Source organism: Diceros bicornis, chromosome 15, assembly GCF_020826845.1.
Source record: "Diceros bicornis minor isolate mBicDic1 chromosome 15, mDicBic1.mat.cur, whole genome shotgun sequence".
In the NCBI taxonomy this organism is placed as follows: domain Eukaryota; kingdom Metazoa; phylum Chordata; class Mammalia; order Perissodactyla; family Rhinocerotidae; genus Diceros; species Diceros bicornis.
Genome location: NC_080754.1, coordinates 2,487,603 through 2,509,848, shown reverse-complemented (window position 1 = coordinate 2,509,848; position 22,246 = coordinate 2,487,603). Strand labels below are relative to the sequence as shown.

At 36.6% G+C, this 22,246-nt stretch overlaps 1 protein-coding gene across 1 annotated transcript in view; it reads right to left on the bottom strand.

Moving 5' to 3' along the window:
* EPHA6 (EPH receptor A6) overlaps positions 1 to 22,246 on the bottom strand; it is a 784,796-nt gene that overhangs the window by 423,101 nt on the left and 339,449 nt on the right. Inside the window, 2 exon segments of the mRNA XM_058555640.1 lie at positions 4,670 to 5,005; positions 19,741 to 19,896. Of these exon segments, the coding sequence (XP_058411623.1) occupies positions 4,670 to 5,005; positions 19,741 to 19,896 (492 nt within the window).

The window sequence follows — 22,246 nt, the reverse complement described above, 5'->3', positions numbered from 1 at the left end:
GTGTCCCTAATTACCTACCCCAGCAATGAACAAAAGGTTGGCATTTGAAATAGACTGCATTTCCAAAATGCAATGAACTGGAAATCAAATAGACATCTCAAGTTTATAAATATTTGTTGATTTAAATCTATTTTCAATGTCAGCTCAATTAATTATTGCTGCCTGAGCAAATATATGAAATCTGCAAACAAAATGGAAGCCTAAGGCAAGACCTATACAGTCACCAAATGGCAGAGACAGGTGTGTTGAACATATATTTTAAGAAGCCAACGCATTGGACAATCTGCTTCTGACAATAACTGCTTTCAAGACCCTTTAGCAGGTATCAGCAGAATTGTTTTGTAATTTAGCGTGTCTTTCACTTTGAACACGGTCCCTAAAGGCTTTTGCACATCTCAGGATACCTACAAACACAATTCGTTTCAGGTTGACTATCCATGATTAACATTTTCCTCTACTGTCTATGACCTGAATAATTCCTTTTACTGAACTACACATCTAGTTTTCCTATCATGCACTGAAGATTAAAATCAAATGTTTTCTAGGTGTTGCCTTTCTTGTTTTGCTCTCTAAATGAAACACCTTTAAAGACCATTTAAATAAACTATGAAAATAGGAGGCTGTAAATATAGCTCTTAGGTGTTGCAGAAGTCAGTTAATTAAGGTTTATTGCAAAGATTCCTAATTATGAGAGTCATAGTCTTAAATCTATAATCTTATTTATCCAACTAGAATCAGAATAATCAAGGAATGATTCTCCTAACTACAGCTAAGCGGTTCTAAGTGATTTGGAAAAATTTTCTTTTTTTCACATTTGTTTAATTGTAAACAGAGAGCAAACAATTAAGTCAGGGTTGTTTAATGTGGTTTCCTTAGTATTTCTTAAATATTAAAAAGATATATACATATAGTCAACTAACTACATGAAAGAAAAGGCAATTTGATGCAAACATCCTCTATATCCTCGTTTTCTAAACTGTGCGTACAGAGTAGTAAAAGCATAATTAATACAGTTGTCTATATTTTTTGGTCTCTAATATTTTATTTCCTTACTCATTCAAGTGTCACTTCATGAACAATATTATTCTCCTGATTTTCTTTTTCTCTATTGTGACCCCGATAACATATCAGCATCTTCCGACAAATGGTTGATTCTCTCACTTGTCTTGGCTGCTTTGCAGATACCCACTCATTTCTCCAAATTTTAGGTTAAATCTTTATTTCCTTCCTCATATCCTGCTGTACTTCTGCAATATAGCCACCTCTTAGATGCTCTTGGTACATTAGTCATCAGCATCTAATCCCTCAATTGCTCAACTTTTGCTTGGTTCCTTCTGCTCAGAATTCTTTCCTTTCTCCCAGTCTCATTTTGCCTAGTCACGTTGTACTCATCTCTCAGGACAGAACTTAATTTAAATGCCAATTCCTCAGGAAGACCAGCCCTTATCCTCCAGATCTGAAGAATATATGTTCTCAGAGCACCTGGGGTTTCTCCTTGTGGGACTTATCACAGTACTAAGTACATATTTGTCAAACTATTTGTTCATTATCTGCCTCCCCACCAGAGTGTAAGATTCATAAGGGCTCACTCATCGTTGTATACACGTTTAATAAATTAAAGATTTATGAATAGCACATATCACTTTTCCATTTTAGAATTAAAAAAATGATCTGTAACCTACAGATAATGAGACAAATAATTTACTGTGGTCCCCTCAGCCCAACAAAATTATAACGTGCTATCAGATAATTCTGTGACGTGCCTCTCAAGTCACTTCAAAGAGAATTTCCAAAGATGCTGTGGAATGATGGGAAATCCCTTCCTCTATTTGCAACAGTAAACTGTTGTCTTATGAAGGCTATCACACAACGATGACAGCTGCAGTTTGGTTCTGGGATACTCTGGTTTCTATAAGCTCCGTTTTTACCCAACACTAGGATCTGACCCCTTCTGATATGCTGACCCCTTCTGAATATGAAAAGAGTAACTGATACATCCATGTATTGAGTTATTTCATAATGTTACCCTTGCCTGGAGTATTTGCATTTTAAAGATGTGACTATCTAACATCAGAATTTCAGAGACAAGGAAAAGGACCTTCTTGGTGACTCTCAAAATTATGACATGGATTGCTTAATAATATTATTTTTCCAGAACGTATAGTCTCAACATATGGATACATATTTTATTTTGAGCTTAATTTGTACCTTCTGCATTACAGCAATACACTTTTAATGAATACTCGCATTTTAAAAGTGGAAAACAATTCATATTCTGTCCTTCTGCTAAGTAGAAGAATAACTGAACTCTCTTCTAAGCCTAAATGAAAGGCTCTATATGTATTATATGAAATTATGTAAAGATATTTGCATATATACTTTATTTAAAGTGATATATTGTCTTTATCACCAAACACCAAACTTAACTATTTATACCGTGTAGTTAAGAATGGTTGTACTGGATTGTATTTTTTGATCAGGTGGCAGCAAAAAAGCCTTAGAAATAATCTGTTAAAGCAGAGAGGAGCAGAAGATCCTGAAGATATATTTGACAAGATTTTGTTGATACTATGGGAAAGAAGAAAAAAAAAAAGAGGAAATAGGAATTCCATTTTGAACAACCATAAAGCAAATTTTGTGATATGGAGCTATCTGCTAAATTAAAGGGAAAGTTGCATAGAAATACAAAGATGGTGATTGTACAGTGCTACTTGGCTTTGCTTTATTTATTAGATGCATTTCTGAAGATTATCAGCAAAGTGAACTTATGTGTAATATTTTGAATAAAATGGTCACATTCATTTCAATGATGCTTTTATTAGGATATTAAAGATTTCTTCTTGCATATTTTACAGGTTTAGTAATTTTTTTTAACTTTTTATTTTGCAATAACTTATAGACTCACATAAATTTGCAAAATAATGCATAGTGAGGTCCCATACACCTTTCCCCAGCCTCCTTCAACGTTAACTACTTGCATAACTATATGCAAAACCAGGAAATTGACATTGGTAAAATCCACAGGGCTCTAGTGTGTGTGTGTATGTGTGTGTGTGTGTGTGTGTGTATACCTCTATGTAATTTATCACATATGTAGCTTCAAGTAACTACCACTACAATCAAGACAGATAACTGTATTATCACTACAAGGCTCCCCCTCCTGCTACCCCTTCATAGCCACATCCCTCTCTCCCTAATCCCTAACCCTGGCCACCACTAATCTATTCTCCATGTCTATAATTATATTATTTCAAGAATGTTATTTAAGTGAATCATACAGTGTGCATCTTTTTGAGATTGGCTTTTCCACTCAGCATAGTGCCCTTGAAGTTCATCCAAGTTGTGTGTATCAATAGTTTGCTCCTTTTTATTGCTGAGTAGTATTCTAACACTTTCAACAGACTTATTTTAAATGTCACCATATGCTGCCTTAATGGATGTATGGGCTGAATTGCATCTCTCCAAAATTCATATGTTGAAGTCCTAGCTTGAGTACCTCAGAATATGACTATATTTGGAGACAGGGCCTTTAAAGAGGTGATTAGGGAGAATGAGGTCATATGGGTAGGCTTTAATCCAATACCATGGTATCCTTATAAGAAGAGAGTAGAACATAGTCACGCACAGAGGAAGACCACGTGAAGACACAGGGAGAAAATGGCTATCTACAAGCCAAGGAGAGAAGCCTCGGAATGAAACCAACCCGGCTGACATCCTAATCTTGGATTTCTAGCGTCCAGAACCGTGAGAAAATAAATTTTTGTTGTTTAAGCCACCCAGTCTGTGGCATCTGTTATAGCAGACCTAGTAAACAAATACAGTGTATGAGAATAGCTTTATCTGTACAAATTTGTCTCACATCTTTGTGTTCATATACAACAATACTTTCTGCTATAAGACAATCACTTGTGCATCCACATAATTTATGAATGCTTCTCAAAGGGAGTTTTTAAAATCTCTGAAGCTTTTCCTGCATCACACTCTGTAATAAATCATGTTATGGGGAAATTAAAGAGAATATATACTTATAAAAATGATAGGACTATTCATGCCTAACTACATTGCAGTAAAAATCTATAGTGTTATAAAGGGAACATTTGAACGAAAGCAACTGGATTTTTTAAAAAGACAGTTTAACTATATTTTACAAACTGCACCTAAACAACAGCATTTGGACATTTCTGGGTATTTTTTGCTATTTCTTTTCAGAGTGGATCATGGTTAAGCATGCTGGCTGCAATGTTTTTACAGTACAGACAGGAATTATAATTAACATAAATTCTTACTATTTGTTTTATTTGACCTGGAAAAGGGATGGCAGTATAAGTGGGACAGCTGAATTGCAATTCATTTAGCAACATTTTATCGATGTCTGACGTTTGCTGGTGAGTAATATGGACTGGCTCATTAAGTTATTGGTATAGGATTATATCAAAAACATAAGTCCTTAGACATCAGAGAGAAGCATTATGTCTGATTAACCATTCTATTAAGAAGTAACATCAGAAATATCTTTCTGCACCTTGGGAAACAATAAGAACAACCAGAAAGTCACCTCTGTAGTGTATAGAGTATACAACTGCACCTCGGTGAATGCAGGTCCACCAGGGATATTATGCATCAAAAGGCAATTATGGGTCTGTGCTGAGAGAACAGCAGTGGAACTTACCGTCTTGATCCGTGGTCACTGTAATAGCTGTGAATGGCTTGGGAGAAAAACTCAACTCAGAAACTCCATTCATGGCTTCTATTTCAAAGGTGTAATTCACGTGAGACACAAAGTCAAGTATTATCACAGAACTGTTGATCAGGCCAGTATGTCTTGGGATGAAGCGGAGTCCTCCACCACAGTCCTCACACTGGCTGGTGTCTAAGCCACATTTCTTACAGATTACACTGTATGTGAGATCTTTTCTCCCTCCTGTGTCACTTGGTGGGCTCCATTCCAAAATAAGGGCTGTTTCATTGATGTTAAAAACCACATTCCTAGGAGCTGAAGGTGGCCCTAGAGAAAAGCAATTAAAAAACAAATGTACATGTATAGGACAATGAATTATGGTGTTAACTTGAAAACTTCATCAATAAACATTTGTTGGTCTTTTATACTAGTTTGAGCTCTTTCTACTGATGGGAATCATAAAAACATATGGTTAAAAATATCTGATTAAGTCTAGTAAGAAAGGAGTCTTGGGGCGAAGATGGTCTATAACAACTTTTTGGTATATGAATTTCAATATTTAATGTTAAAAGCCACAGACCTCCAAAAGATATGGTAATTATACTTTTTAAATTTGTTGACTGAAAATATATAATAACCAAATATTATTTTAAATTTATGTGATGGTTTTATGTGATGAATAATTATATCATCATTTTCAAAATTTGAAAAAAAAGTGACATACATATATAAAACCCATTGTGCTCAGTCTTTCAGTCTTCATACTATGTTTGCTGTGTAACTAAAACTCCCATTCGTTACCTTTGACAATCTCTAAGCATCTGTTTCTCACAGATTGAGAATAAATGACCATAATTTTAGGGCTGACAGTTTGGAAGAAGAGGAAGAGAAAGGACATTGGAGGAGGCACAAAGGTTCTTACTCAGGCCTAGACAATTTCATGGGCTAAAAGCATTACGTGGAAAGAAGAGAAGAGGGTGTACATAAGATATGGTGACTAGGCTTTTGTCTAGGTTAACTTCACTACACATAAGCAAGTGTGTTGTTAAAAGCTGGCAAAGAGACCCGGACAATCCTCTTATTTGTCATTAAGACGCTGCATAAACCAAGCTGGCCATGGATGACAGATAAGTGTCTTCCCTCAGTCTTCTTTCTCGCTATTTTTCCCTGTGGATCACAACGCACAGAGTACTTAATATCCTTTAACTATTCCAGCCTGTTCTTAAAATTGTGTCAAAAATCTTTTACACTTAGATCTGAGTCCCTGAGACTTCAGTTTCATATCATCCACTGAACAAATATTAACTGAAGGTCTGCTGGGTGCCAGGCACTGCACAGTGTGCCATATGTGGCACACTACAGAATCCTTTTCGCAAGAGACTGTGCTTATGATCGATATTTTGAAAAATAATTCATTGCATAAATAACTAATGAAATAACATTCCTGCCATATTTTAGAAGGCTTAGTTTTAAGAAACCTAAAGCTATTCTTTACATTTCTGCTATCATAAAGATTTGCTTAGAAGGTAGAAAGGAATTATCTGTGACGTTCTCTCCATAGAAAGAAATTCAAGTTTTGATATAGACTCCTTTTGGATTTCAAGATACAAGGTACAGTCATTTATTCATTAAATAAATATTTTTTTAGTGATTACTATGTGTGCCAGATACTCTGCTAGACCTTGGGCTTACAGTGTGAATGTGACAGACATTATTCCTGCTTTCTTCTTACTTACATTTTAGTCGAATGGCTACACACACACACACACACACACACACACACACACAGGTAAACAGAAGAATAGAATTCAAATTATAATATGTGTGATTATGGACATCAAAAGGAGAGGAGCTGAAATGAAAACTCTCAGAAGGACCAACCTGAGGAACATTCTGAGGAAGCCTCATGGACGTGCTGAGGAGGACGTGCAGAGGGGTGGGAAGAATATTAGGGGTAGAAGGTGTGTGGCCTTTAGTCAAGAAAGATCTTAAAACAGCCATGGAACTGGCAGAAAACTCACTGTGGTGGAATGCAAAAGAAGGAAACAGCTAGTGAGTTTTAAGGAAAAAGAAGGGGCCGGATGACGCAAGACTGCGGGCTCACGGGAATGAGTCTGGATATGTTTCTACACAGAGCATGAAGAAACCCACATTCTACATGTGGAAGTGACGTGTTGTAAGGAGCTTTCTGCCTGCAGTGTGCAATGGTCCGAATGAGTCCGGGGACTCGGGAGTGACTGTCACACGGTGCTAGAGGAGCACAGCACTGGTCAGCCATCTAACGACTGTATTGGGGTTGAGATATTAAAAAGGGTTATTACATATTTCCCTTTTTCTTTTTGTGGGATCCTGATATCAGCAACATGATGGGTAGGGTCCTCAGCCACCAAAAGGTACATCACCTAAAGCTAGACCTAGAAATGGAACAATGAGTTTTTCTAAAAGATTTCTGAATATGTTGCTTTATGCCAATGGCTTTATGCCCTTTCATGTTCCAGAGAGTTACAGAAATGCCTGTCTTCAGAAAGGAGGACATAGGAGGGATTATAAACGAGAGCAGAGGGACAAGTGTGGCTTTTTACTTCCAACCTAGACGTACGTCTGGGAGATAAAGATTCACTAACATCGCCATCATAATGTCTTCCTACAGAATGACATATTCATACTGTTGCTCTTTTCTCTTATTTATAATAGAAAACATGAATTATTATTCACTCATATTTCCATGAACAGGAAGAACGTTATCAATTACGTTATGGGTGTCTGCAAGTATATAACTCTCCGCCTAGAGATACTTAAAAAAAAAAGGCAGACACCCTTCTTACTCAAGGGTCCTCATACCAATTTGCATGACGATTAAATAGCTTTTTAATTGCTGTTAAATTATGCCAACTAAACTGTGATTTCATGCAAATATTAAGCTGTAATGACATGTAGTGAATCATTTACCAAGATTTAGAACTTGGAACAAAGAGAGACAATTAATTCTAATCCTCACATTCAACTAAATTATGTGTCACTGGGCTTTTATGAATGTGGCCTGATTGTTTTGTTATCATTTATAAATTATACAAAGATTATGTGATACACTGGGAAAAAAAAAAACTTGGCAGCAATAACTCTTTTGGAGACATCTGTATTGAAAACTCTTGGGGATTTCCTTATGCTGATTTTTTTTCTTTTAAGAAAACAAGTAATTCACATAGAAGAAAAGCAATCTCCACCTTTCACCCTCCAGGCTGGCTTCATAAGAAAAGGGCAATTATTCTGATTTGCAACTAGCTGTTTTTCAAGCCCATCATATAATAAACCTTACATAAAAACTACAATTTTATTTCAACTAGTTTATCTAGAAAACACATTTTCAATCTTCTTCTCCTTCTTCTTCTTTATTATTTTTTTGCTTCAATTTGGATTCCCCCTTTGCACTTTTAAGGAATAAAGGAAGAGGGCTCTAATAGTAAGCTTATGAGAAGCGTTTGGCAGTGCTGTCTCTTCCCTTCCCAGAACAGCATCTAGCCCTGCGGCCTCCGTCTTCCTCTGAGAGTAGCAGAGGCCAGGTGGGCTATGATTTTTGTTTTGTGTTATTTAATTTTAAGTGTTTATTTTTTATGTAAAATGTTTTTAAACAGACCCTTATCTCCCAAAATACATGCTGTGCAGTATTTCTAGTCCCATGAGATATCACACAAAAAATGAGTTCAGTGCTCACATTAAGACTCCTCTGGCAGATTGACACTGAAACAAAAGTAACACAATTTGCTTCACTTTGTTCAACCCAACATTTCTTAAACATTTGTTCATAGAACCTTTTTTCCAAGAAGCATCTGGAGGAACACTAGCATTCTACAGAACACTCTTAAAGAAAGCCTGACACAGAAGGAGAGAACTTAGGGGTCATATTTCAGTTACTCATAAACAAACAGCGGTCTTTTTCATATTGACTGGAGAGTGACTCTATAGCTAATGGTGGTTTACAGATGCATTTTTTAACATTAAGAGCAATGAAACTTTGATCTAAATAATGGAGGATATCAAGTCATGAAAGGCTATTGACTACTAAACTATATTTTACCTGTTCTTTTTTTTTGGTGAGGAAGACTGGCCCCTGAGCTAACATCCGTTGCCAATCTTCATCTTTTTGCTGAGGAAGATTTGCCCTGAGCTAACAGCTGTGCCAATCTTCTGCTATTTTGCATGTGGGATGCTGCCACAGCAAGGCTTGATGAGCAGTGTGTAGGTCTGTGCCTGGAATCCGAACCTGTGGACCCCGGGGCCGCCAAAGTGGAGCACATGAACTTAACCACTGCCACCGGGATGGCCCCCTTTTACCAGTTCTTAAGTTACTACCTGCCAATAATTTAAATGTGTTTGTTAAGTTAATGGCTACCAAGACTGTAGTAGTACAGTTTCCCAATAAAAAGCAAACTTCTTCATATCTATGAGTTTACAAATCAGAGAAAAATTGTTCTATGTTAATCTATGTCAAAGAGAACATTGAAAAATATATTGAACCATCTAGAGATGTTTAGGCAAATGCTTTTGCAAATGAGTAAACTGAAGAATTTACTATAGAAATTTATAAACATATAAACAAATGAAAAAGTAAATCTCCAGACTTTAATAATGTACTAAAAATTTAAGTTGTCAGATTTGCATATAGACATAAAACTCTAAAAGTCATTTCAGGGCCGGCCCCGTGGCTTAGTGGTTAAGTGCGCACGCTCCGCTGCTGGCGGCCCAGGTTTGGATCCCAGGCGCCCACCAACACACCACTTCTCTGGCCATGCTGAGGCTGCGTCCCACATACAGCAACCGGAGGGATGTGCAGCTGTGACATACAACTATCTACTGGGGCTTTGGGGGGAAAATAAATAAATAAAATAAAATTTAAAAAAATAAAATAAAATAAAATAAAATAAAAGTCATTTCATTCTTTGCATTATCATTATTAATTTTAACCTTTACCCATATCCATATTGTTAATCTAATATACTTCCTATATAATCTTTGAAAACTGTATTTAATAGGAGCAACTGTAAACAAATTTGGTATGCTTCTTTAAACCACTTTGTGTTCTATAAGTTTTGTTCATAAAATGTGTGTATATTTGGAAATGCATGACGAGTAATAACAAAACTGGGGTTTCAACCTCACCACAGGGAAGGAACTAAACCAATTTATCCAGACAAAGAAATGAGGCCCAGGAGAGCACTGTAATTATGTCAAGGTCATGCAGTGCAGTAGTGTAAGATGATACCTAGGTCTTTTATGTTTATATATTTTTTTACTCTACCACATTGTAATCATCCTACAGATAGAAAAAAATCTGGTAAATAAATATAAATATTAAAAATATTTTATAGTGCTTTGCTTAGAAAGTATTGTCAAACACAAATTTTTAAGACACATAAATTAGTGAACAATTTATTGCCGTCCTACAAGACATTCTTTTTAATAATGTTATCTTAGAGCATTTAAAAATAATTGTATATACAGAAGAGAAATTAAAAATTAAAACTTCAAGGTAAATATTGCTCAAAATACAGCAGCCTGTGCACTTCAAATTCTTTACGCTCCACATATTCTCATTTTCTTCAATATTACTACATCTACTTGAGTAACTAAATTGATGTCTAAAATTAAGACTGGTTATCCATTAATCTTTTCAGAGTACTGTGAATAAGGACTTAGATAACTCTTTTTAGATTCTCCACTATTTCTAAAACTCATAGTTAAAGAAAACAAAAATAAAAAAAGAAATCTAATAGACCAAATACCAATCACTTCCAGGATAAAACCTAAACCTCTCAACCTTGTCTACAAGTGTCTTCACAACCAGGCCCATCTCTTAGCCTCCTGCTCCCTTTTGCTGACCTCAGTGCCTTTGTACATGCTGTTCTTGCACCTCCTTTGGCTCTATGGAAAATTCTTACTCATCCTTCATGTTCCAATTTAGGTGTTACTGCCTTTGTTACACTTTCCTATTGTCTTCAGGCAAAATTGATCACTTTTATACCTTGTAGGGATGTATTCAAAAAGTATAGCCAACATTTTTGAACATTCATTATGTTCTAAGCAGTATACTTAATTTTTCACATGATTTATTTCATTCAATTATCACAATAAATCTATAAGGTAGTTATTGATACCCCCATTTTACAGAAGAGGTGATTGATGCTCACCAAATGTACATATTACATTGGAATATTTGTATTCACGTACACAAGTCTATCCTGGTCCAGCTTGATCCAAAGGTGACATGTGCTTTAATTAAGGGAATGAAGAGAATGCATGGCTTTGAGCAATCCTCCAAGAATTATTTTTTCACGTAGTGCAAATTTTGACAAATACTGGAAAGCAGAGAGTTAAAGGTTATAATCTTTGCGAGAGCCTGTTTATTGATTAAGGACAGATTCACATGACTTGAAAATCACTTGAGAAGCAGAAGAGAATGTTTCTATTATGAAAAGTGGGATTAACTAGTAAAGAACCATAGCAAAAAGGTCAGCCACCCACGTGATATCTTTTGGGAAGGAGTAAAAGTTTCTCAAAATACAGTTTGGTAGACACTCAAAAACTTGTAAAGTAAACATTTGTGGCCCAAAATTTCTATGCTATAGAGCATGGACATAATTTTACCTTGGGAAAATTCAAAAAAATAGTTATCAACTATCCTCATCAATCCAGGAAAAGAACTCAATATAAACCCATAGAATAACTAATTTTAAGAATTACTGAATTGTGTTATAACTGTACAGGCCAAGAGGTAAAGGGCAAAACCACATGTAGGATAAAAGCACCCTAAAATACAAATGAAATGATGAGCAGCCTGGCCTTGGGTCTTTTGAGTCAAATATCATCCAATTTCCCTAATACTATGAAAAAAAAAAAAAAAATCTTGCACACCTACATACAGCCCTTCCTGTGTTTGAGTCAATTATTTTTAATTAAACACTCATTAGAAATGAAAAGAGTAATACGAAGAGACTAAGCATGGTCATAATTTGAGAGAGAAAAGCAAAACTATAAATGAAGAGATTAAAGCAAATTAATAAACCTTTCTCAAAATGCACCACATTGTAGGGTAGGAATGCTCTCTTTCTCCAATTATGGATGCTTCTTGGTAATTAGTGTGTTGTATACAAGTAGATGATACTGAATGGAACAATTCTCTCTGAATTCCAACTGTAAAAGCCAGGAATAGATTCACTCTGGCAGCAAGGGGTAACTCAATTCTCCAACATCAGCACAACGACCACTTAATATCTCTTCCTACAGAGGAACCTCTCCCAGGTGATTTGGTAAGAGAACCTTGGCTGAAATAAAAAGTAAAGTATTTGTGTTTAGGAATCTCCATGAAGCTCAGGTGACATCTTACATCAGTGATTTGTACTGGGGAACTGGGATTCATTACATACTGGTGTCTATTCTGTAATGTAAGGGTCATTTTAATTTTAAAAATATACCATTGCAATTCACAGAGTGAATATTTAGAGTTATTTTTCTATAATAAGACAAGCCTGCTAGAGGTAATAAAATCCATCTTTGTAGGGTCTTCCTCTCTAGCCTCTGCAAAACTGTCGCTGCTACCTTGTGTTTACAGTGAGCCACCTAAGCATCAGTTGCACTTTTGTATTTCAGTTGTGAGATGGAAAAGGAAAGAATCAGAATGGTTTTCTCCACGTAAAACGAGTTTAGGAAAGAGAAAGAGACAAAGAACCAAAAAGATGGGTAAAAAAGGAAAGAGAGCAAGCAGAGCAGGGGACCTGGATGTGAGCGTCCTGTACCACCCAGGGGTGGGGACCTGAGTGGGGCAGCTGAAATGGGGAAGAACATCTCTCCTGCTGCATCTCAACACACTGTTTGTTCCACTCAAAATAAGAGTGAGAGGATAATGACTTTCTCAAGTGGTCAATTTTTCCAGCAATGAAGAAGCCATGTTTTATAATGTTAGCCTTACAGCAAAAATAACTTCAACTTTTACACCTTCATCCCAATCACTGTCACTGTGTATCAAATACAAAGAGACATGATATTTGCCTGTGTGTTAAGAAGGAAGTTGGAAGAGACTGTTTTATTCACAAGGTACTTAATTACATATTTAGATGACAAAAATGTGAAATCCTTAATGATGTGCATTAGAATCACCCACATATATGATTTACATTTTATGTTTTGAACTTTTCTAAGTAGGTACACAAATGTTTGCTGAATGTATTAATCTTCCAATACCTGTTCAGTAGCTTAAAAAAAAAATCCTCCCATTGATTTAAACACATGAGAAACATCAAAGTAAAAATCCTGTAACCATGGGATTATATTTTGTCTAACTTTTCATGCATCCACATATTAGACCCTCACTTCATTTCCCTCGATCCTTCCATGCTCTCTGGGTTCCCTGCTTGACAAGTACTTTCTTAGTAACTCTTATTTTCCTTTCTTTCTTTGACCTCAATGAGCATTTTTCTCCTCTGGCTTGGAAAAGCCTTAGACAGTTATTTTGATGACAGACTTCTTGGCAGGCAGCAGGGTCTCCTGTGCTCTGAACCACTGTAAGAGGCAACCCTAACTGACCAAGACCTGATATTGTGGACTGACCCTCCAGCTCATCCTTTAAAGCACAGAACACACATTAATGAGTCACCTGAGAAATAGTTAAGAGTTTATGAAGTAAATTAAGATACTAGAGAAAACATTTCAGTATTTCATTTTAAATTTCTTATTCACAATTTCTTTTATAAATTTTGCAGTTTACACAAAAGGAACACAATGAATTTTAAAAAAATCAAGAAGGCCCAAACTTATAAGTATATTGCTGGTATAACTGGATATTAGAACTGTTTGAAAGATCCTAAAACAGTTAAAATTGGAGAGGAAGAGAAGGGCCAGGGCTGGACTTTGGAAGTCCTTAGATTGACTGTTAGAATTTTGGCAAATAGGGGTTGGGCTTAGAAAGACTTTAGGCAGAAGAAGTAGGAATATGATCAAGGTTTTGTTCTTGTTTAGAAATAATACTTTCTAATTCTTTGGAATATTTGGAGGGATGGAAAATTAAAGGAAGGAGACTTATTAGAATATTATTAAATTATCCCAAGGGAGAGTTGAGGGTCTTAACTAAAGGACAGGACTGGGAATTAACGGGAAGGAATCGATAGAAGAAATACTAAGAGATAGAATTGACAGGATTCGTGACTCCGTGGACATGTCGAGGTTGGGGCAGGGGTCATGACTCTAAGATTTCTGGCTTGGATTCACAGTTAGATGAGGATTCACCAGGATAAGGAAACAAGCTGGGGTGGATGAGCAGACTGGAGTAGAAAGCAATAAAACTGGCTTTTTTAGGTTGAGCTAAAATTATTAATTTATTCATTCATCCAGTACTTATTTAGTACCTAGTATCTGCCAGGTACTATTAGTGCTGGAGATACAGTAAAGAAGGAATATCTATGATCCTATGGCTGTTGTAGTCTAGTGTGGCTAGAATGACAATAAACCAAGTGGGTGTACAAATAAGTCAGACATTTTCAGAGAGCGATACAATCCATAAAAAATAAAATGTGACATAAAAACGAGTAACTGGGAGGGATTCTATTTTTGAATAGGTGGTCAGGAAACGCCTGTCCTAAGAGCTGACATTTGAGCCTGAATGGCAAAAAGAAAGCAGCCATCAGAAGACCTAGAGGGAGCGCATTTCAAGTACAGGAAACTGCTGGCACCAAGGTTGAGAACCAGCTTTGTGTCCTGGAAGTCTCTGAGTTTAATAACCAAGGGGAGCATGACGTAAGGTCAGAGATGTGGGCAGGTTTCCATAGGACATACGGGTTGTCAAATCCCATAGTCAGTTACCTAGCAGACTTTGGACCTTAGGAGAGAATACCAGAATATGGATAAAAATATGGGCATCATCCATTTTCAGGTGATATTTGAAGCCATGAGAATGAGAACATGTGAAAAGACAAGAAGGAGAAGAAAGGAAAATGAGGAAAATTAACATTTAATGGGTGAGCAAAAGAAGAGAAACCATCAATGGCGACAATCACAATGGTCAGAAAATTAAAAAGGTGAAGGGGAGATCGCAATTCTTAGAATAAAAGGGAAAAGGTGTTTCAAGAAAAACGGAGTGATCAACAGAGTTATGTATCATGAATGACAGGACAAAAATGTTTCTAACACAAAATGGCAAAGATCATTGGTGAGTTTTCCTTACACAGTTTACTTGAAGTGGTGGAAGAATAATCTGATTGCAGTAGAGGGACGAGCAAAAATCTGAATGCAGTAGAGTAAAAACTGAAGTAAAACTGAAGGAGAAGCCACAGCCAATGAAGGACGCTTTTCCAAGGCGTTTATTTTGGAGGAGTATACTCATCGATTGTGAGAAAGGAGTTAGTGGAAACAAAATGTCAGAAAATAAAATTAACAATTACAACCAGGCCCAATGGAAGACTGAAGGATCAGATCACCCCCCACCATTAGCTTTGAAGATGAGGCATGTTTTTTTTTAACTGTAGCCATTTGAGACACCTAAAAATCTTTCTGTAGACACCTCACCAAAGAAGACATACAGATGGCAAAAAAGCATATGAAAAGATGCTCCACATCACATGTCATCAGGGAAACACAAATGAAAACACAATGAGATACCACCACACACCTATCAGAATGGCCAAAATCCAGAACACTGACAACAGCAAATGCCGGCAAGGATGGGGAGCAACAGGAACTCTCATTCATTGCTGGTGAGAATGCAGAATGGTGCAGTCTTTTTCTTACAAAATTAAACATATTCTTACCATATGATCCAGGAATCATGATGTTTGGTATTTACCCAAATAAGCCGAAACTTTATGCCCACACAAAACCTGCACATACATGTTAATAGCAGCTTATTCAGAACTGTCAAAACTGGGAAGCAACCAAGGTGTCCTTCAGTAGGTGAGTGGATAAGTAAATTGTGTTATGCCCAGACAATGGAATATTATTCAGCACTAAAAAGAAATGAGCTATCCAGCAATGAAAATATGTGAAGAAATCTTAAATGCATATTACTAAGTAAAAGAGGCCAATCTGAAAGGCTGCATACTGTGTGATTCCAACTATATGACATTCTGGAAAAGGCAAAACTATGGAGACAGGAAAAACATCAGTGGTTGCTGGGGGTTGATGGGAGGGAGGGACGAACAGGTAGAGCACAGAGGATTTTTAGGGCAGTGAAAATCCTCTGTATGATACTCCAGTGGTTGGTACATGTCATTATACATTTGTCCAAACCCATAGAATGTACAAGGAGAATGAACCCTAAGGTAAACTATGGACTTTGGGTGATCATGATGTGTCAATGTAGGTTCATAGACTGTAACAAATGTACCTCTCTGGTGGGGAGATGTTGATAATGGGGGAGATCATGCATGTGTGGCAGCAGGGAGGTATATGGGAAATCTCTATACTTTCTCTTAATTTTTATATGAATCTAAAACAGCTCTAAAAGAATAAAGTCAATAAAAAATCTTTATGTGAATAAATCATATACATTATTTATGTCTCAAGATTATGAAATAAAAAAAGACGCCTATCTCTATGTGAAAATGCAAAGAAATTATAAAACTTAATAGTGACATCACGTTTTTTAAGAGTTGTTGTTATTGTTTGGTGATGGCACTAAGGAGCAGGGGAAGACTTCCTGGAGTCCTTAGAATCATAATCATACCATTTATATGGTATATACATCTATGAAATCTTTCTCTACCAGGCCATTTACTGGCCAAATATCCTGGTTTATTATTTCCAATATTTTAGTCCTTCATCTGCTTTTAAACTCATACATTCAAAATCTCCCTGCCTCTGATACTAAGGAAAAAAAATGCCTCCTTTTAAACCCCTGGGAGATTCTCTGAAAGCATAGTCTCAAATGCTAAGACTGAGGAAACACCAGAAGTGATGGGCTTGACTGTTTACCTGACTCAAATTCTGACATTTCCACAACACACCATTGGAATAGAGGTGATAAAGAATGGCTGATTCACAGATACATGATTTAGAAGGTAAGGGAGCTTGTATCTATTCAAATTTGGCTATTGTTTGCAGTTAATGAAAGTCAGGAAAGGTTGACTGCTTGATTCTTGGTCTCTAAAGTTCTATATCTTGTAAACTTACCCTGGTCTTCTTAAATCTAATTGTTCAATGAACTCATACTTGTCATTTTCCTGATTTTTCTTCCCCAACAATATGACCTTCTCATTTTTAGGAGCCATGATACTTTGGAGTTTAGTTTACAGTCCTTACTTTTTCTGCATATATTGTGATAATTGCTAAGGTCTCTCATCTAATTAGAGCATAATTCAAAAAACTTTACTGATATCAGATAGGCATAGAGGTGCAGGACTTAACATATTGTGTGAAAAGGTCTTAAAAATTCAGTACATTATTTTTTTCAGTTTGTAGGAATGGAAATGATGGAAGCTGTGAGCCCAATATATTAGCAACCATATAAAGTATTTAATACTTTGAATACTAGCTTATCAGAAACTATTTCAAAATGAATCATAAGAGAACAGCCTTCTGTATTAAACAAACATTTATGTAGCACCTACTACGTGCTAGGTATTGTTCTTAGCTCTTTCAAATATTAACTTATTTCATCATTGCCAACAACAGAATGAGGTAGGTACTGTTATTACCTACTGCTGCAATGAAGCTAAGAGAGGTTAAATAATTTTCCCAAAGTTAAATAGCTAGTAAGCACCAAAACCAAGATTCACGTTCAGGTTATTTGGCCCTAAAAGATGGTGAACTTACTAGTACACTACACTAAGTCTTTGCTAAAATAAAGCAAAGAAGTTCTCAAGGAAGTAGCAGAGTGAAGCCTTGAGACAGGAGCCACCTGGGGCTGGACTAGGGACACAGGACCAAAGCTTCAACCTTTTTGGGGATTTCTCTCTTAATCCCCAATGGCAACACAGCACGCTGTTCCCTGTCTAAAGCTCTGCCCAACACGGCCAGAATGAAACCTTTCTCTGCTTCCACTTAGTATAGCCAAGGCAGGCTGGCATTTTTAAAAACATAAGTTACAATACCAAGCATGAGAACAAGAAAGTGTTTTTTGAAAAAGAAAAAAAAAACAAGAAACATAAACATTAAGCTGATAAGTATACATATCTGATTCAACAATGACTGGCCAGTTTACCAGGTTCATAGACTTTGTTCATCCCATATTTATTTCCTTAACTAGTCTGTCACTGTTAAGAATGCTAAGTCTTCCCAATCACCTATTCTGCTACCTCACTGAAGGGTTATATTGAGGAGAACCAGTTTATTCGTTCTGTTTGTCAAGTGTCTATTTATGGTCTCCTAAGAAAATAAAAACAGGAGATTCTCCTCTATCACTCAGCTAGGAAGCTCCATTCACTTTCTGACATAGGCTATGAAGGATACTTGCCCTGCAGGACTGCAGCCATCTGAAATACCACCATCTACTTAAGACGCAGTCTGTTCTCCACAATATAATACAATCATATACAGCAACCCTGCATGAAGGACTACATATGTATAGTAATTGCAAGCTTTTGCTATTCAAAACTGTTTCCACAATTAAGTGAGAAATGATATTTAGAATTTTGTTTTCCCTATTTATAAGTTTAAAATATGTTCCTAGGGAAAAAAATATCGAGGTAGTAATTTCCCAGGCTACAATTTTCTGAAGAAAGTAGTCACTCAGCATTTACAATCAGAAAACAAAAGTGACATCTACTAATGAATGTGTTACATTTTTATTAAATGTGATCTATAAAAATATTTTACATTAAAGTCTGTAGTAATGCAGACAAATCTATCAACTGCATCATATAAAGAAATTGGATATCTCCATTGTCTCTAAGGAATATGTGGCATTTCATAATTCTCAATCTATTTTTGCCTCTATGGAATCACATAAGATAAGCTACATTTTGGCACGAATTCATCAAAAATAAGGGCAAATTTTCACTGTAATATCTTATTTATGAATTTAACAAGACTTTTATAACTTTGTAAGAGGTGACAACTTACTTTTGCATAACTTAACAATGTATTAATATATTCACTTTTATTTTGAAAACCGTACAGATATTTCACAATCCTTTAACAATAATAGAACACAAATAATTTAAAATTCTCAGTACATGCATTAAAATGATCTTCACATTTAGATTTAATATTCTATTGATTTCAACCCAAAAATTGGAGAGAAAGTGAGAAGTGAAATATGGACAAACTCAAAAATACCTTCCATTAGAGACAAATGTCAAGAAAAACTCAACCTTTTCTGCATAACAACTGCACAATGACTTTTATTTATTTATTTTTTTTGTGAGGAAGATCAGCCCTAAGCTAACATCCATGCTAATCCTCCTGTTTTTGCTGAGGAAGACCGGCTCTGAGCTAACATCTATTGCCAATCCTCCTCCTTTTTTTTTTCCCCAGAACCCCAGTAGATAGTTGTATGTAATAGTTGCACATCCTTCTAGTTGCTGTATGTGGGACGCGGCCTCAGCACGGCCAGAGAAGCTGTGCGACGGTGCACACCCGGGATCGGAACCCGGGCCGCCAGTAGCAGAGTGCACGCACTTAACCGCTAAGCCACTGGGCCGGCCCAGCACAACGACTTTTAAAGTTCCATCTGGAAGCCCCTCACACAGTAAACTTGATGGTCCTAAACTGATGTGCCTTAAAAAGGTCAAGAGTTGAAGTAAAGAGCAGAAGTTTTGCTTGTAAATTCTCAGGTAGCCTTAAACTGCTTTAACTTCCTAAGGGCAGATTATGGTTAGGGAAAATGTACACGGCCTCAAACCAGTGCTGGGATTTGCAGGTCAAGGATCAATGTGAATTCTGAGGAATACACACATTCTTTGCAAGCAGTTGAAAAGCAACCATGCTGAGAACAAAGAGAAACTTCTTCCTTGACTGTTATCAAAGACAAATGGCATCGATGGTACAGGATTTTATATATCCAAACTTAAAAAAATTTAGGATAAAGAGACCAAAAGGGCTGGAAATAGGATTTGCAAATGCAAAATGTGTACACTTACTGGTACACGCCATGGAAGGTGGGTCTTTTTCAGCTCGGAAGTAACCCTTTTCACACTGACAAACAGAAGTTGCTTCCACGTAGGTTAAACTGTGTGGAGGGCATTTAGAACACTTTGTGTTCCCAGCAAATGCTTTATAGAATCCTGGTCTGCAAGCTGTAAAAACAGGAAAAACAATTTTTTGTTATTATTGCTAGAGTCTTTTATTTGTACAACATATTTTAATTTATACACACTTTGGATCTCAGAGTTCAATGTCACGCATACAGAGAAAATTCAATAGTATACGTTAATATTAACGGATGAAATTAGTTATTCACAATTAGTAACACAATGGTGACTTCACATGTTAGCTGAGGTTGTTAATTTTAAAAAGCATACCTGCAACACACACACGCAAAATAACAGTGCTTACCAAAGTGTGGGGATGCCCACAACCGGCAGTGAGGGAGATGATTTTGTGTAGTTCTGGGAGATGGCATTAAATCACATCGAATCACACTGTTGAAAATGTATTTATGTTCCATTTCTCACTCAGTTCTTCTGAGTACCCAAGGAGAAAGTCCCAGTGTGGTGCTGGTATATCTTTAACACCTTTCTTACTGGTGAAATTTTTTTTTTGGGAAAAAATGAGAGCTGACCTTGGGCTCAGAGACTTTGGCAAGATCTAGCTATAGTTTGATAACAGTGCTTTATTTTTAACATGTTTATTTTTTATGGCAGTTTTTCCATTTATTATATTGAAATAAATTCATTTAAAAATTTTGAATTAAGTTAAAAAGTGGGTAGACAAAATATTAAGTAAATAGGGTATGTATATGTGCTATACACATATGGCAAAAATCATGAAAATTGTATGCAAGTGATTAAATTTCACAAAAAATAAACGACTAAAGTTATGTGATGAAATGTTTTATTGAACCTCATTTTCTCTTTGCTTAAATCCATGCTGTCATTTGCAGTGTACATTTTCACAGGAATGGAAGATCCAGAAAAAGCCTCCTGTGTAGGTATGCATCCAAGGTCCTGAAAGGTGTGGGCTTAGTTGTTTCTGGTGTCAAAGAAACCACTGCTGTCCACTTTCTAAATTAACACTGTTCTAGGGCAAGCCTCGTGACCTAGTGGTTAAGTTCGGCACGCTCCACTTTGGCAGCTTGGGTTCGGTTTGGTTCCCGGGTGCAGACCTGCACCACTTGTCAGTGGCCATGCTGTGGCGACGACCCACATACAAAATAGAGGAAGACTGGCACAGATGTTAACTCAGGGCGACTCTTCCTCAGCAAAAATAGATAAATAAATAAAAATAAATTCACACTGTTGTACAAAATAAAGGAAGAGTAATTTTCCAGTGACATACATTAAGTTAAAAAATGTTTTAACAAACTAATTACTTTAACCCAATATGTTTTTACAAAATGTTCTATTTAAAAACATACAAGAGGGCCAGCCCCGTGGCTTAGCGGTTAAGTGCGCGCGCTCCGCTGCTGGCGGCCCGGGTTCGGAACCCCGGGGGCGCACCGATGCACCGCTTCTCCGGCCATGCTGAGGCCGCGTCCCATATACAGCAACTAGAAGGATGTGCAGCTATGACACAGAACTATCTACTGGGGCTTTGCGGGAAAAATAAATAAATAAATCTTTAAAAAACAAAACAAAACAAAAAAAACATACAAGAATCCTAACTCAACAATAATGCATCTATTGATAAGGTTTCTTCTGCTTATATACTCAAGAAGAAGAGAGAAAAAAATGACATTTAATTTTTTCTGAGGTAAATTTACTTCCTACTTAAATGAGTTCCAATAAAATAACCATTTATACATATGATGATGACTGCTCCTACAGATCTGAATGACTGTAATTCTAGTTACTAGTGTACACCGTGCACCAGTGACTCTTATCCTGCAGCAGGCATAAACCAGGAGAGGTGGTGCACACACACACGCACAATAACTGTATTACTTTTGATAGTTTGTGTTTGCTTTTATAACAATACTTTTTATAAATGATCAAGCAATTCAAGAGAAGTAAAATGATCAATTCTGTACAGTAAAACTACTATTAAAAAGTTGGGGGGCCGGCCTGGTGGCACAAGCGGTTAAGTGCGCAGGCTCCACTTCGGTGGCCCGGAGTTCGCAGGTTTGGATCTTGGGGGCGCACCTACGCACTGCTTGTCAAGCCATGCTGTGGCGGCGTCCCATATAAAGTAGAGGAGGATGGGCATGGATGTTAGCCCAGGGCTGGTCTTCCTCAGCAAAAAGAGGAGGATTGGTATTGGATGTTAGCTCAGGGCTGATCTTCCTCACAAAAAAAAAAAAAAAAAGTTGGTTATTCAATATCAAGGGAGCTGTGAGTGGAGACACACAAATATAACAACAATCTCTTCTCTAATTTGCTGATAAATTAAGTAATACTATATGGCTAATCAATAAAAACACTGTATCATCAAAATATTTCTCTAAGCCTGTCAAAATTCAGAGTATGTAAATAATATATAATTAACCCC